At 36.7% G+C, this 18,069-nt stretch overlaps 1 protein-coding gene across 2 annotated transcripts in view; it reads left to right on the top strand.

Moving 5' to 3' along the window:
* Nucleotides 1-18,069, top strand: part of CDK13 (cyclin dependent kinase 13) — a 117,639-nt gene that overhangs the window by 10,024 nt on the left and 89,546 nt on the right. For both annotated transcript variants that reach the window (XM_004441469.3, XM_087435353.1), the window contains exon 2: nt 15,500-16,141. In XM_004441469.3, coding sequence (XP_004441526.2) covers nt 15,500-16,141 — 642 coding nt within the window. The remainder of the gene's footprint in view (nt 1-15,499; nt 16,142-18,069) is intronic.

The following is an 18,069-nucleotide window of genomic DNA, read 5'->3' as shown; positions in this document are numbered from 1 at the left end:
TTTTGAAAGATATTTTTGCTGGGTATGGAATTCTGCATGGACTTTTTTTCCCCCCTCATTTCTTGGACTCATTCCACTTCTGGCTTGCATAGTTTGGTGAGAATTTTCCTAATATATTTTTTTTTTGCTTCGGCCACTGGATTTCAAGTCCCATGAGGTTCTTTTTCAATGTTAGTGTCTTTTAAGCACCTACCACAGCATATGATAGCTAATAGACACGTAACAAATGATAGTTAAATTAATTTGTATAAGAAAATATCCAGCACCACAGAACTTAAAAAACATCTTCTTGATATTAACAGGGTCTAATATTGGCCTATGTATAAACTCATAATGACTAGAGCTAGACTAATCAAAAGTATGTGCCTTTGTGCCAATCAAGTATCAAGCCATCCCTCTACTCTCCTCACCATCTTTCCTTTTCTCTCTTCAAAAACACATCTCAGGGCATGGTTCAGTGAAACATGAAGACAGATACAGAGTTTATGCTCAGTGGACTAGAACTTGTTTGCCTGAGCAAATCTGCAAAAAGTCAGCCATGTGTCTTTTATTTTTTTAACTTTTAGTGTTGCATAAGGAACATAAAGGAAAGGAAGTATACTTTTAGAACAAACAAGGCATTTCCGATTTTTATGTTATTTTTTCTAGTTTTTAAAATAACATCTTTTTTGAGATATAATTCATGTAACATACAACTTTAAATGGTACAGTAGGTGATCTTCAGTATATTCACAGAGTAGTATACCCATCACCACTAATTTTAGAACATTTTATCACCCCAAAAAGAAACTCAGAGCCTGTTAATAGTCCCTCCCCAAGTCTCTGGCAACCACCAGTCTACTTTTTGTCTCTCTGGATTTGCCTATTCTGGACATTTCATATAAATGGAATCATGCAGTTCATGGTCTTTTGTGACGGGCTTCTTTTACTTAAGCATAATGTTTTTAAGGTTCATTCATGTTGTAGCATGTATCAGTACTTCATTCCTTTTTATGATGAAATAGTATTCCATTGTATGGATATACCACGTTTTTTTGGTCAGTTGATGGACATTTGGGTTGTTTTCACTTTTAGGGTGTTATGAATTATGCTCCTATGAACATTTGTGTATGACTTCTGCATGGAGATATGTTTTTATTTCTCTTGTGTATATGCTTAGGAATGGAATTTCTGGGTCACATGGTAATTGTATGTTTAACATTTTAAGGAACTACCAAACTGTTTTCCAAAATGGCTGCATCATTTTTATATTCTGACCAGCAATATATGAGAGCTCCAGTTTCTCCACATCCTTGACAATAGTTGTCTTTTTTATTCTAGCCATCCTACTGTTTAAAGTGGTGTCTCATTGTGCTTTTGATTTACATTTCCTTAATGACTAATGATGTTGACCTTCTTTTCATGTGTTTATTAGCCGTTTGGATATTTTTGGGAGGAAATTTATTCAAATCCTTCACCCATTTTAAAATCAAGTTGTTTTATTATTGTTGAATCTTAAGAGTTCTTTATATTCTGCGTACAAGTCACTTAATATGACTTGTGACATTTCTCCTTCTCCTAGAGAGAGGAACCCTTCAGGAGAGTCCATTTTAATTTAGGTCAGAGAAATGGAGTCTTCCCTAAGTAACTTGTTTGTAACCGCTTAGGCCATTCTAACAGTGTAACTTTGGACAAGTCATGTAATTTCTGAGTCATTGTCTGTGGACTCAAAAGAAGGAAAAAGCAGAATTCCTAGGGCCAGGTGTCAACAGGACAACCAAAAGAGTACCATCCGGTTGGCAGATCTTGTGCCTTGGGTTGGCTGGATAAATATCTAGTATAAAGGAAAAAGCAAGGACTTAGAAATTATACAGATGTGGATTTAGGTGCTAACTCGGGTGCTTTTGTAGCAGAGCAATATCAAGCAATTCATTTGCTTACCCTTTTTGAGCCCTAGTCTTTCTACTTGTAAAATGGGATGAATAATGCCTACTTAATAAAAAAACTGGAAAGAACTTAAGTATTGTGAATAGGGGAGCAGTTAAATAAATTGTGGTACAGATAGATGATTTGCAAATATTTTCTCCCATTGTATCACTTTGTTGATGTTCATTAAAGCCCAAAAGTTTTTTTTTTTTTTTTAAAGATTTTATTTATTTATTTTTCCCCCAAAGCCCCAGTAGATAGTTGTCTGTCATAGCTGCACATCCCTCCAGTTGCTGTATGTGGGACGCGGCCTCAGCATGGCCGGAGAAGCGGCGCGTCGGTGCAATCCCGGGATCCGAACCCGGGCCGCCAGCAGCGGAGCGCGCACACCCAACCGCCAAGCCACGGGGCCGGCCCAAAGCCCAAAAGTTTTTAATTTTGATGAAGTTCAGTTTTTTTCTTGTGTTGCTTGTGCTTTGGTGTCATATCTAAGAAGGCTGTGCCTAATCGAAGATCACAAAGATTGATTCCTATTTTTTCTTCTAAGAGTTTTACAGTTTTAACACTTAAATCTTGGTCTTTGATCTGTTTTGAGTTAATTTTTGTGTGTGGTGAGAGAAAGACGTCCAACTTCATTCTTTTGTGTGGATTTTCGGTAGTCCCAGCACCATTTGTTAAAAGGGCTGTTCTTTCTCCATTGAATTCTGTTGGCACCCTTGTTGAAAATCCACTGACCATAAATGTAAGGGTTTATTTCTGGACTCTCAGTTTTATTCCATTGATTTACATATCCATCCTTATGCCAGTACCATACAGTCTTGATTATTCTAACTTTGCAGTAATTTTTGAAATCAGGAAGTGTGAGTACTCCAACTTCATTCTTTTAGATCATTTTGACTTTGTTTTTTTGGGGGGGGGTCCTTTGCATTTCCACATGAATTTTAGGGTCAGCTTGCCAATTTGTGCAAAAAAGGCAGCTGGGATTTTTGTAGGGATTGCATTGAATCTGGAGATCAGTTTGGCATACAGGCATACCTCGTTTTATTGCATTTGCTCTTTTGTGCTTCCCGGATACTGCATTTTTCACAAGACTAGCAAAAAGATTATGACTTGCTGAAGGCTCAGATAATGGTTAGCATTTTTTAGCAAAAAAAATTTTTATTTAAGGTATGTACATTGTTTTTTTTAGACATAATGCTGTTGTACACTTAATAGGCTACAGTGTAGTGTAGTGTAAATATGCTACAGTATAGTGTAAATATAACATATATTTTTGGGAAACCAAAAAATTCATGTGTCTCTCTTTATTGAAATATTCACTTTATTGAGGTGGTCTAGAACCGAACCTGCAGTATCTTTGAGGTGTGCCTGTATTACCATCTTAATAATGTTAAGTTATGTAATAGACAAACATGGAATATTTTTCCATTTATTTAGGTTTTCTTTAACGTTTTCAATGGTGTTTTGAAGTTTTAAGGGTACAATCCTTGTACCACTTCTGTTTAATTTATTCCTAGGTATTCTTTTTAAGAGTGTTATAATGGAAATTGTTTTCGTAATTTCATTTTGATTGTTCATTGCTAGTGTATAGAACTACAATAGATTTTTCTGCATTGATTGTGTATCCTGCCATCTTGCTGACTTCTTTATTTGTTCTAATAGTTTTTTAATGGATTCCTTAGGATTTTCTATGTACAAGCTTATGTCATCTGCAAATAGAGGTAGTTTTACTTCTTTCTTTCCCAGTCTGGATACCTTTTATTTCTTTTTCTTGCCTATTGCAAAGGCTAGAATCTCAAGTACAGTGTTGATGAGAAATGGTGACATTGGACTTCCTTGTCTTGTTCCTCATCAGGTAGGGAAAGCATTTAGTCTTTCTCCACAAAATGATGTTAGCTGTGAATTTTTCATAAATGCCTAGTTTTATTTTTTATTAAAATTATTTCCCTCAGGGGCCGGCCCCATGGCTTAGCGGTTAAGTGCACGCGCTCTGCTACTGGCGGCCTGGGTTCGGATCCCAGGCGAACACCAACGCACCACTTCTCCGGCCATGCTGAGGCTGCGTCCCACATACCACAACTAGAAGGATGTGCAACTATGACATACAACTATCTACTGGGGCTTTGGGGAGAAAGAGGAGGAGGATTGGCAATAGATGTTAGCCCAGAGCCGGTCTTCCTCAGCAAAAAGAGGAGGATTAGCATGGATGTTAGCTCAGGACTGATCTTCCTCACACAAAAAAAAAATGTTTAGAAAAAAAAAATTATTTCCCTCAGAGTCTAATTTTTGGTGTCAAAAAAAATTCTGGGTGGCTTTGGTTGACTCTTATACACCAGCCTGTGTAATTATTCATTATTGTGCTAAGGGTGAGAAAAAGGAAATCTCCTATTTTGTAGTATGTGTGTAATGACTGGCCACACTGATTTCCTCATATGCTGTGCCTGAAGAAACATTTGAAAAATGTTTTGTTACGAAAAATGTATGCATTAATGTTGATAGCATTTTCTTTATCTGTAGTGTTACTTAAATGCTCATGATTTTCTGATTTAGGTCTTTGAAGTTAAGCAGTTGGTGTACTGGAGTAAGAATAAGTCTGTACAACCTTTTTCATTTTTATTAAGAAATTGACAGTGTTTTTTCATACTGTACAGTTTGGTTTGTAGTAATTTCGGTGGCGTTCATCCTTAAATTTTTCTGTATTTTTTTAGTTTTCTACAGTGAAATTGCTTACTTTTTAAAACCTACGCTGTCTTTGTATTTAAAACTTATATATGAAATACTTGAAACAGTACAGAGGTGTACAGAGCAAGATGTGAAAGCGATCCCTTCTGTCCTTTTCATTCCCGTTTCCTTCCAAATGTATAACCATGTAAGTAGATTGGTGTATGTCCTTTTTCTGTGTATATACTTACATACAAGCATATGTATACATAAACATAAGAATGTTATTATGCCATAAGTATTGTTTTTTACATGCTTTTTCTGTTTAGCAGCATGATTTGAAGACCTTTCCAATGGCTATGTAGAATTCCATAATGAAATTTATCAAACCATTTTAACCATCAATTGTTGGGCACTAAGCTATTGTTTCATTTTTTTTATAAATATTATAAGCACTCCTTTAAAGGATATATGTGTAATAACTTTTGACACAGAGAAATGTTTTTGTAGGATATGATCTTATAAGTGAAATTTTAGATCAAAAGCATTTGATAGATTACTATCAAATTGCTTTTTAAAAAGGCTTAGCAATTTTATATTCTTTCTGATAATTTATGTGAGTGACCATTTCTCTGAATTCTGGTGTATACTTGATATTTTCAAAATTTCTGTTTTTGCCATTCTGAGGGATGCAAATTTATTACCATCATTTTATTTTGCCTTTCTGGGAACCAGAGAGAAGGGAGCATTTAAATTCCTTTACTTGCCATTTGTATTTGTTCTGTGGCTGTATTATTTTTTTAATCAAGAAGACCCTCTAGTTATTAAAAATAAGGAATGAATATAGGTTTACGTAAGAAAAATTAGTTTGCTCGTTAAATCCCTATGGGATAATGGTTGTAGAATATTTGGTTGTTAATAAAAATAATAAGTTCGTTTCAGTGTTTATATGAAGAAGCTAATTAACTAAATATAATTCTGTCTCCTAAATTTTTTTAGTTTTAAGTAGAATTTTATCAGTGGACCCATGCCCATTAGTTAACTAGCTGGATATCTGTTACAAAAGCATTCTGCTAGTATTTGCAGGCATTCAGGGAAGTGGATAACCTGTTTTATTCATTGATTCAGTAAATATCTTTTGATCCCTTATTACACACCAGACACAGTTTTAGGTACGGGGGATATGGTGATAAGTAGGATCAGTGGTGGAGGAGAGGGGTATATATGTGCTAATTTATCTTTCTGGTGAGAGAAAGCCTTACTATGGAGTTGATAATTAAGTGGAGACCTGAATGACAAGAAAGAGCCAGCCAGGTGATGGTCTAAGCATCCCAGGAAGAGAAAACAGTATGTGCTAAGGTGTCAAGTCAGGAAGAAGCATGACCTTTTGAAGAATCAGAAAAAAAGGCTGGTGTGGCTGGAGTCTAGAGAGTGAAGGAGGGTGTAATAAAGATGAGAGGCTGTTTGGGTCTTGTGGATCACAATAAAGATTTTTATTTTGATCCTAAATGCAATGCGAAGCCATTGGAGAGTTTTAGGCAAAGACATGACATAATCCAATTTATGTCTTTTTGTTTTTGTTTTTTGGTGAGGTAGATTTACCCTGAGCTAACATCTGTTACCAATCTTCCACTTTATTTTGCTTGAGGAGGATTAGCCCTGAGCTAACATCTGTGCCAGTCTTCCTCTATTTTGTATGTGGGTCACCGCCTCAGCATGGCTGATGACTAGTGTAGGTCTGTGCCTTGGATCCAAACCCACAAACCCAGGCCACCGAAGCAGAGCGTGCTGAACTTTAACCACTATGCCATGGGGTCGCCCGCCCCCCCCCCACCCCCGCACACAATTTATGTTTTTAAAAGACAAGGCAGTGTGCAACAAATGTTATGTGATTTCAGCAAATGGGGAGGCTGCAGAGGAGATGGGACTTTAGCTTGACCCATAAAGACAGGTAAGAATTAAATAAATGGAGGGGAAGGATGTAGTATAGTGTGGTAGCAATAAATAGTGCCTGGCTTTGGATTGAAAAATGTGGTCTTGAGTATTGACTTTAACTCTTCGTGCTCCTGGCCTCTAAATAAATTTTCTTAATCTTAGTTGCCCCATCTGCTTTCTCTATACCTTGGTTGCTATGAAGAGCAAGTCAAATGAAAAAAACATTTATAAAAATACTTTGTAAACTGAGGTTCAAAGTGGTATGTTTGTGTATTCAATAAAAGACTTCCATTTGAGTGGTATAATGCTAAGGACTGTGGAGTGATGCAAAAATGAATTAGACCTGGTTTATGCTCTTCAAATAGGATATGTCTAGTAGACAATGTGGTAAATATCTAAAATACAAAGTTAAGAATGATAAAGGTCATAAGAAGGATGCACATAAGGCACTATGGGGGTTCAAAGAAAGGAGAGCTTGCTTCTTTCTTGGAGTTGGTGGTAAGGTTTTATGAAGAAGGAAGGACACTTGTATTAGGCCTTGAAAGATGGGTAGGACTTAATAAATAGGAGATGGAGGGGAAGAGGATATTCGCAGTAGGTGAATCTGTGGGAGTGAAGGCATGAAAGCATTAGGCAAATTCAGAACTTGATAAGGGTAGGTTAGGACCAGACAGATCATGTAGCACCTTAGTACTAGGCTAAGGAAAGTGAATTCTGGTCAGTAGGAATACTATCAGCAGTGTGCTTAATTCTGCAAATATTTTTTGAGCGTCTACCATTGCCAGATTTGTACTAGTTAGGGCTATGAAGATACAGTGATCTAAGTTTTGTTGGGGAAGACAGGTTATCTAATTATTATTCTAATGAGGTATGAACAAAGCATGGTAGGATCATGGGACAAGGAACATCTCCAGCTGCCTGGCATAATAAGTAAAGGCTTTGTAGAGGCATTGTAGACATTTTGCTTTAATATGAAGTATCTCTGTGCTTAGCAGATAAAAAAGGTGAAGAGAACAATGTGAGAGAAACGTTCTAAGCTTGGCACGTTATGTGTTTTGGGATGTCTGGACAAGGTCTTTGTATGTAGTGCAAGGCTATGAAGAGTTTTGGTAGAGAGATAACTGAAAGATTCAGGTGGCAGTATGAAGAGCAAATTGGAAAGGGTAGAGACTTGAGGTGGGGAACCTGGTAAGGAGACTATTGCACTGGGCCAAGTGAGAAATGATGTAAGACCTAATGTGGAGTAGTAGCTATGGGGATAAAGAGTCTGGAAAATTGGAGAGATGCTTAAGATGTAGAATTGGCAAGACTTGGAGGTCAGTTGGATATGGGAAAAGGGAGGAAAAAGGACCATGTGGAATATAGAATGACTTCTGGATTTCTGCTATTTCAGTGGATGCCATTGCCTGAGAATAGGATATGTTTAAGGAGAAAAGGAGTGGATTTGGAGAGGAAACTTAATAGTTTTAGCTGTATTGTGTTGAAGGTGCATGTTGGATAATTGGCAGGGGGAGAGTGATTTGGGGGGTAATCAATATTTAGATAATAATTTTAAGCCATACATAAGCATACATTAAGTTATTGTGGGAGAATGAGTATAGCGAAGAAGAGGAACTAAGGAGCACTGAGAAGCAGCCAGAGAAGTAAGAAAATAATCAGGAAAAAGAAGGTAGTGGAAGTGGTTAGGAAATGTTTTTAAGGGTGTTACTGTCAACATTGTCATCACAGAAACTGATATTTTTCTTTCTTTTTTTCTTCCCTTTTTTTCCCCCCAAGGGTGGGTCGTGGGTTACCTCAGTAATTTCATTGAGGATATAGGCCAGATTATAGTTTGAGGTGTATATGGGGGGGATGAGAATTTGCCTGTAATTGGAAGGAGAGTTAAAGATACAATATCAAGGTATCATCATTTGCTTGTTTTTTCTTGTTTGTTTTTAAAGATCTTAGAGACTTGAGTTATTTATTCCTTGAGAGGAAATAGCAAATGGATATCAGAGTTAAGTCACAAGTAATAGAGTAACCATAGAGGAGCTTAGCATTGTGCATCTCAAACTTTAATGGGGATCTTACTAAAATGCAGATTCTGAATCAGAAGGTCTGGGTCTGGGTCTGAGATACAGCAGTTCTGATAAGCTCCCAGGTGAGGCTGATTTGTGGGCCACACTCTTTGAAGTAAGGATCTAGAGATTATGGGATTGATAGCACTATAGAGGAGTTAGCCTTGGATTGGAAGAGGAACACTTCTACTCTGAGATCAGGGGGAATGTGAGGTGGATGGAGGTACAGATTGTTTGCAGGCAGGAGACATGCCTGATAGTCTTTGTTTTTTTTCTGCAAAATAGAAATAAAGTGGTGTTAAAAAAAGACTTTGAGAATGGTGTTGTGAGCTTGAAGAAAGTTGTGAAGGTTTGGAATAACTACTAAAAAGAGAAGGAAAGTGAGTGAATTTGGAACATGTAATCATCACTGAACGGTGACAGTTTGGTTATGGTGTCTGTAGAAATAATTGGAGCAGAGAGAAACTAGATATGAAGAGATCAGTTGTTTTTAAGATGATAAGGTAGCCTAGAGGAGAGGTAATGAGGTCTGAAATAGAATAGTGGCCTTGAGAATAGAAGAAGTGGGTGTGGTAGGCTGAATAATGGCCCCAGCAAAGATGTCCATGTGAATGTTACCTTACATGGCAAAAGGGACTTTATAGATGTGATTAAAATAGGGATCTTGAGATGGAGATATTACCCTGGATTATACAGGTTGGTCCTATGTAATCATGAGTCATTATAAAAGGAAGCAGAAGGGTCAGAGTCAGAAAAGGCCATGTGATGACAGAAGCAGAGGGAGAGAGGATATGTGGTGATAGAAGCAGAGGTTGGATTGATGCAGGACCATGAACTAAGGAATGGACAGCCTTTTGAAGCTGGAAAAGGTGAGGAAACAGATATTCCCAAGAGACTGCAGAAGGAACAAAGCTCTGTTGACATGTTGATTTTAGCCCAATGAGACTGATTTTGGACTTCTGACCTCCAGAACTGTAAGATAATAAATTTGTGTCATTTAAGCCACTAAATTTGTGGTAATTTGTTAGAGCAGCAATAGGAAACATGCAAAGAAGTATGGATGTAAGGGAATGTAGAGTTACAATCAGTTAAATGAGACAGTTGGTGGGCTGTGGTATGGGCACGAGGAAACTGGAAAGATTTCTAGCCTGGGTAACTGGGTGGAGGAGAGTGGTGAAATTAAAAATAGAGAATGGCAAGGAGCAGATGTTAGAGGAAGATATTTGCTTTGCATCTAAGTATGGATTAGATAGGGTGAATATTTGAAACAAGATGAATTTAAGAGACTGCTATAGTACTTATATAGTTAATAGAGCTGTTATGATACCAATACACGGCAAATTACATAGGAATATTTAGAGTTTTGACTGAGAAGGTAACAAAAGGGATGACTGAGAGACAGATTTTTGAAAAAGTAATACCACTTTTTATTTATATAGTGCTTTTCAGTTTGGGAAGCATTTTTTCCCCAGTTTTATTGAGATATAATTGATGAATAAAATTGTAATATATTTAAAGTGTCAATGTGATGATTTGATTTATGTATACGTTGTGAGTAGGTTCCCACAATTGAGTTAATTAACACATCCATCACCTCACATATTTACCTTTTTTTTTTTTTGGTGAGAACACTTAAGTTCTACTCTCTTAGCAAATTAATTTCACTTATACAATACAGTATTATCAACTGTAGTCACCATGCTGTACATTAAATCTTCAGACCTTGTTCATCTTATAACTGAAAGTTTGTACCCTTTTACCAACCCCTCCCCATTTCCCATACACTCTAACTGCTGGCAACTATTCTATTTTATGAGTTTGACTTTTTCTTTTTCAGATTCCACATGTAAGTGATACCATGCAGTATTTGTCTTTCTCTGGCTTATTTCACGTAGCATAATGCCTTCCACGTTCATCTGTCTAGTTGCAAATGGCAGGATTTCCTTCTTTTTTTAAGGTTGCATAATATTCCACCATTTTTATAAGCATGCGCAGGCATGTACATACATACCCTTCCCCCCACCCCACCTCCCCAGTTTTCTTTATCCTCTCATCCTGTTGATGGACACTTGGTTGTTTCCTTACCTTGGCTATTGTGAGTAGTGCTGCAGTGAACATGGAAGTACAGATATCTCTTTGAGATAGTGATTTTGTTTCCTTTGGATATATACCCGGAAGTGGAATTGCTGGATCATATGGTAGTTCTATTTTTGACTTCTAGGGGTACCTCCATACTGTTTTCCATAGTGGCTGTATCACTTTACATTCCCACCAACAGTTTACAAAGGTTCTCTTTTCTCTACATCCTTGCTAGCATTTATCATCTCCTCTTTTTTGTAATAGACATTCTAGCAGATGTGTGGTGGTATTTCATTGTGGTTTTGAATTTCATTTCCCTGGTGAGTAGTGATGATGTTGAACACCTTTTCAGATACCTATTAGCCATTTGGATGTCTTCTTTGCAAAAATGTCTATTCACATCCTCTGTCCATTTTTTAATTGGGTTTTTTTTTTTTCTATTTGAGTTGTATGAGTTCTTTGTATATTTTGGATATTAACCCCTTATCAGATATGTGGTTTGCAAATACTTTCTCCCATTCTATAGGTTGCCTTTTCATTCTGTTGATGATTTCCTTTGCTGTGCATAAGTTTTTTAGTTTGATGTAGTCCCACTTGTTTAATTTTGCTTTTGTTTCCTTTATTTTTGGTGTTAAATCCAAAAGATCATTGCCTAGACCAATGTCAAGGAGCTTACCCCGTGTTTCTGGCTATGAGTTTTACGGTTTCAGGTCTTTTGTTCAAGTCTTTAACCCATTTCGAGTTGATTTTTGTATATTATATTAGATAAGGGTCCAGTTTCATTTTTTTGCATGTGGCTATCCACTTTTCCCAGCACCATTTATTAGCGAGATTATCCTTTCCCCATTGCATATTCTTGGCTCCTTTGTTGAAAATTAATTCACCATGTACGATCGGCCCTCTGTATCCGTGAGTTTTGCATGTGGTTGGTTGAATCCGCGGATGTGAAACCCGCGGATAGGAGGGCCAACTGTATTCACTGTACTAGGCCATTTTATATAAGAGACTTGAGCATCCATGGATTTTGGTATCCGTGGGGGTTCCTGGAACCAATCCCCCACAGATACTGAGGTATGACTGGATGCATGGGTTTATTTCTGGGCTCTCCATTCTGTTCTCTTGATCTATGTCTTTGTTTTTATGCCAATACCATACTGTTCTGATTACTGTAGCTTTGTAATATAGTTTGAAATCAGGGTGTGTGATACTTCCAGCTTTGTTCTTCTTTCTCAAGATTGTTTTTGGGGTCGTTTGTGGTTGCATTTGAATTTTAGGATTGTTTTTTCTGTTTCTGTGAAAAATGTCATTGGAATTTTGATAGGGATCGCATTGAGTCTGCAAATTCCTTGGGTAGTCTGGGCATTTTGACAATATTAATTATTCTAATTCCTGAAAATGGAATATCTTTCCATTTATTATTTATCTTAAATTTTTTTCACCTCCTTGGGTAAATTTATTCCCAAGTATTTTGCTCTTTTTGATGCTGTTGTAAATGGGATTGTTTTCTTGCTTTTTCTTTCCAATAGTTTGTTGCTAATTTATAGAAACACAACTGATTGTTGTATATTGATTTTGTATTCTTCAACTTTACTGAATTTGTTTATTAGTTCTAACAGCTTTGAGTGGAGTCTTGAAGCATTTTCTATCTTTATGATCATGTCATCTGCAAGCAGAAAATTTTACTTCTTCCTTTCCAATTTTGATACCTTTTGTTTCTGTTTCTTGCTTAATTGTTCTGGCTAGGACTTGAGATACTGTGTTAAATAAGAGTGGCAAGAGTGAGCATCATTGTCTTGTTCCTGATCTTAGAGGAAAAGCTTTCAACTTTTCACTGTTGAGTATGATGTTAGCTGTAGGCTTGTCATATATGGCCTTTAGTATGTTGAGGTATGTTCTTTCTATACCCAATTTGTTTCGTTTTTATCATGAAAGGATGTTGAATTTTGTCAAATGCTTTCTCTGCATCTATGGGGATTATCATATGATTTTTATTCTTTATTTTTTTAATATGGTGTATCACTTTTATTGATTTGCATATGTTGAACCGTCTTTGCATGGGAAGCATTTTTGTACCTTTTTAGAAGGGTTATCAACAAGTTTTTGAAATGGACATAGCTTCTTTTAGCATGTGAAATAAGCAAGGTACAAGAATTAGGCTAAAAAATGTTGTGAGTAGTGGCTGCTGTATTGGACATCACATGTGTAGAACATTTCTGTCATCCCAGAAAGTTCTATTGGATAGTGCTGTTCTATATTATTTTACGTAATGAGGGATTAGATATTATTATAGTAAAATTTTTAAGAATGAGTGTTTGTTAATTAGGCAAAATTTCAGAAGATCTGGGCTCTTGGAGAGACTGTGATATAGTCGAGTGAACAATAACTATGTTCTTTCCCTAAGGAACACTAACCTAATTAACAGCACTAACCAGTTGGGTTTCAGGAAACTGGATATTTTATCCTGGTTCTGCTTTGTGTTGTATGAATTTGGGAAACCTTCTTAGAAACATAAAAAGTTCTCTTAACTTTTGAAAGAGATCCTATAACTTCTTAAAAACATTAAAAACAAACAAGAAACAGGTATTATGTGTTCGCTGCAGATTCTACAGTACAGAAATATTAGAAAAAACATTTTTAAAAAGAAGAAAAATCTTATCTATAAAACAAGGGCTTGCTATCTACTATCCATTTCAGTTCTTTTAGTAAGACATCATGAGCTTACAAGGTGGGTGATTTTAATGATTGGTGTATATGAATATTTAATGATAAGCAAGCCTTATATTAGAATGTGTTCTAAACCAGTGGTCCCATTAATCTAAAATAATGTTACATAAATACTTTGTGTAAAGTATGGGGTTTGTATGAAACACTAGCTCAATGCTGAACGCTAGTAGGCCCTGTGTACATTTTGAAATGTTTTCGAGAGAACAAGGGAGAAGTTGAATTGTATTTGCGTTTATTCTAAACCTAATCATCATTTGTTTTCATACTACAATTGTAGAATGTTTAACTTTTGCCCCATATTATATTAATGTCAGATATATACAAGTATTTCCAGTTTTTCCTTTTCTCTGCCCATTTAATTACGGGATCCTAGGAATCTCTTCGCTTCATTTACCCTCTCCCCATAACTTCCAGCAAAGCTATCTCCTTGGCAGTGTGTTAATGTATTAATTGTGTTAACTTACCTACTTTAGAGTCAAAAGATCTGAGTGTAAGACCTGGCATACAACTAGATAAGACAAGGTTCTAGAGGGAAACTGAATTCAACTCAGATGGTTTAAGAGACTTTAATGAAGGACCACAGAGATAGGGGTGGATTAAGGGAACCCACAAGGGATGCTTTCACTAGTTATAGAGGGAAGCTCAAAGGGGCAAGGGAAATATAGTGTTATTAGAGCCTGGTGAGAGCTGTGGAGAAGGGGGTGCCTGACACGGGCTGTGGTAGTAGAGGGACACAGCTTCTGTCAGAAAATGTGGCCAAGAGGAGGGAGGGAGCTAGGAAGAAATAATCCAGCCTTTTCTGCCTTTTGATCTTCTGCTAGTGACAGATATCACTGGAACCCATAAGATGCATCTGTTGAGGTCAGCCTCCTTGGGCACAGCATAGGGCTGAAGAATATTGGAGAGACAGGGTAGTGGCAGTAAGATAATAATCAGTGCAGCTATTAATGAGTATGGGATTGACTTCAGATAACATTTTAGATTCAATTTCTTGTCTGTAAACTGCAGATACTTGACTGGGGTTGATGTGGTTTTAAATGAGATATGTCAAACATGTCAAAGTACTGTCACAGTGCCTTTGTCTTGTGAGTATTTTTTTTTTAAGTTTTGCTAAGGTGTGGATTTGAAAAGCTCAGCTTTATTTCTCTTGGTGCTGTGCTGCATTTGTTTTATAGGAACTTTGATTGCCACCATACTTTTAAATATATATTAGTTTTTGTGTTTTCCGGTAATTTTTGAGAAGTGAATTGCACAGTCATTATTAAGTAATTTCCAAGATGTAGAGACTGTTTTTACTTACTGCCTAATGACAGGTTTCATCTTTTTCACTCTTGCAGTAGACAGAGCACTACTTAATTCTGAACTTACAGGTGAGGGTGCTTTTGAGATGTAGAGATTCTCTCGCTGGTTGAAGATTGGTCAGACTTCACCCTCTACTGCTGCAATTGGTGCATCCTTGTTGCCTACTTCTATTTTCTGAGATAACAGTAATGCCTTGTCACACTTTTTCCCCCTAATTCTTACAGTCCTCCCTCGGTATTCACAGGGGGTTGGTTCCAGGATCCCTGTAGATACCAAAATCTGAGTCCCTTATATGAAATGGTGTACTATTTACATACAACCGACGCATATCCTCCTGTATACTTCAAATCATCTCTAGATTACTTATAATACCTAGTACAATGTAAATGCTATGTAAACAGTTGTTATGCTGTATTGTTTAGGGAATAGTGACAAGAAAAGAAGTCTGTATGTGTATATCAGTAGAGAGAGAACCGTCGTATGTCTTCTGATCCGTGGTTGGTTGAATCTGCGGACGTGGAACCCGTGAATAGGGAGGGTCGACTGTATTTCTTCTCACAGAAATCTACTTTCATCCACCCTCACATTTGAGCCTTAGTAGGCCAGACCAAGATCAAGACAGTCAGTCTATTTTCAGAATAACTGTAGCCACCAGATAATATTCCACTTGAAAGCACTTTTTGTTTTTTAAAAATCCTCCCATAAAAACTATAGTATTATGCTTTTGAAATTAAATAAATTTCTGTTCTATTTCACAGGCTCAAGTTAGCAGTTTTGGTAAATTTCAAACTGAACTTCTCTGAATTACTGACTAAATCTTAATTATTTTCCACCAGACGGTCTGCCAAATCCCGAAGCAGAAGCCCATATTCATCTAGGCATTCAAGATCTCGTAGCAGGCACAGATTGTCTAGATCCAGAAGTCGTCATTCTAGCATTTCTCCTAGCACACTAACTCTGAAGAGTAGCTTGGCAGCTGAATTGAACAAGAATAAAAAAGCAAGAGCTGCAGAGGCAGCAAGAGCTGCAGAGGCAGCGAAAGCTGCTGAGGCCGCTGCCAAAGCTACCAAAGCCTCAAACACTTCTACACCTACCAAGGGGAACACAGAGACTGGTGCCAGCGCATCACAAACTAACCATGTGAAGGATGTGAAGAAACTTAAAACTGAGCATGCACCTTCTCCCTCAAGTGGTGGAACTTTAAAGAATGACAAGGCAAAAACAAAGCCACCTCTTCAGGTAACAAAGGTGGACAATAATTTGATTGTAGATAAAGCCACCAAGAAAGCAGTTGTAGTTGGGAAGGAGAGTAAATCTGCTGCTACAAAGGAGGAACCAGTATCTCTTAAAGAGAAAACCAAACCACTTACACCAAGCATAGGAGCCAAGGAGAAGGAGCAACATGTGGCTTTAGTGACTTCTACATTACCACCATTACCTTTGCCTCCCATGCTGCCTGAAGATAAAGATGCTGATAGGTAAGAACAAAAAATTTTGTCAATACTATTTAAAGAAAAAAAATGCAAGTTTGAAGTGAGAAATTATTTGACCCCCTCAAAAAAAAACTTTATTAAACAAAGACTGTAAGTAAATTAATTAATTCTCTTTATTATGTACGTCTTAAAATGAAGCACATTGCTTGTAAATTATAGTTGTAAAGTGACAAAATCATAGTTTATGCTAAGAATTCCAGGAAAAATTTGCAGTTGCCTTGAGGTACAATGTATATTTCAGTTTGAATTCGGGAGTTAGAAATGCCAGTATTTTCTTTAGCTTAGTATTCCTTGATGATATTGTCAGAGACAGGACATTTTATGAGCGAGTCTGCCCTAGATGGTATAAAGCATGTATGTTGGTTATTTCCAAGTTTCTACAGTGGCCTTATAAATTTATCACTTTAGATGGCTTTATGAATTTATCACTTTTTAGTCTTTTCTTGACTCTTTTAACTTTTTGCTATTAGAGATTAATTACATATTACAGAAAACCTATAATGTGGTTATGCTTTCCTTTAACATGTTTACAAATTTCTGTTGTGAATATTGGGAGTATGACTCGTTTTTTATTTGGTAAGAGTGACCGTAAAGTAAATGTAGTTCTAAGAATGTTTCTAAAATGTATGCTAGCATAGAAGCATTATGCTATCGTGTGATATCTCCATATTATAGCACTTAACCTTTTTCATTTTTATTTTTATGAAGAAATCAGAACTGTTTTCTCCCCCTACTTTCTGTCAGAAAGCAACCATATGGACAATTTTTCTATCTGACATCTTTATAGAATTTGGAAACAAGTGGATAAAAATGCCATGTGGGCAAGTCTTTCAAGTGCTCACTTTGGCTAGCATTATGGAAATTTTATAATTTGAAACAAACAAAAATTCCTGTTTTCATGCCCTCTGAGGCATCTTGTTTCTCCGGTCAAAAATGTTGCCGAGAGACCCCATCCAATTTAATTAGGTGTGTTATCCAATTATACTACTCTGTGGTATTTGCAGGTTTGACTCTTCTCTAGGGACACTAAAGGTTCAAAACAGTAGTGATTTGTGATTTTGATGAGTCCTGGAATAGGCTCTCCAGCACACAGAGAGAGAGGCATGAGTGCAGAATTGAGTCACTTCATTAGTGAGAGAATAACCGAGTTGTCAAGAATCCGGTGATTCTGGACCAGTGAGACTGGTTGTTCTCTACTTTATTCTTCATATATACTTTAGGGGTGAATTTTTACTGGTGATATTTTCAAAAACTCAGGACGTACCCATGTGAATGCTTAAAGAGGATATTCTTTGTGCATCTGTTTTTAATGAGATGGTGATGGTGGCACATTTCATACTTGGTCATTAGAAAAATTTTTTTGACCCACCTTCTTTTCTGTGTCTTCTCTCTTTTGTTTGTTGTTCTCTGCTTTTCTTTCTTTAAATGTGTTTGTATGTTTCATGGATATAGAAGTTTCTTAAGACTCTTGAGTACTGCTACTGACATATGTGGCCAAAGATTGATTCAACACCAGTTACAGTCACTCTTTTTGATGCTCCAGTTGTCTGAATTTGGCCAGTGGGAAGTCTTTGAAGCTGACTCTTTTGTCCTTTTGACATGACTCCATTTGTTTTTGAGTGCTTCCTTGCTTCCTAGCCAAATAGTATCTTTTAGGCTCACTTTGAACTTTGCTTCTCTCCCAGACCTGGAATCCATTACTCGCTGAAAATCATAAGATAGACTGTTAACTGTATGTTTTCATATAATAAATTGTTTTCTTTTTAAAAAAAATTAAGATCATACTATGCATAATATTTCTTGAGTTGTTTTTTTCATTTAATATGTTGGAGATCTTTCCATGTTGGTATCGATAGGTTCAGTATTCCTATCTAGAGGAATGGATGCATCATGCTCTTATTAACTATTCTGCT

Source organism: Ceratotherium simum, chromosome 1, assembly GCF_057802395.1.
Source record: "Ceratotherium simum simum isolate JZ-2026a chromosome 1, ASM5780239v1, whole genome shotgun sequence".
NCBI lineage: Eukaryota > Metazoa > Chordata > Mammalia > Perissodactyla > Rhinocerotidae > Ceratotherium > Ceratotherium simum.
The sequence above is the reverse complement of the archived record's forward strand: the minus strand, read 5'-3'. Positions and strand labels throughout refer to the sequence as shown.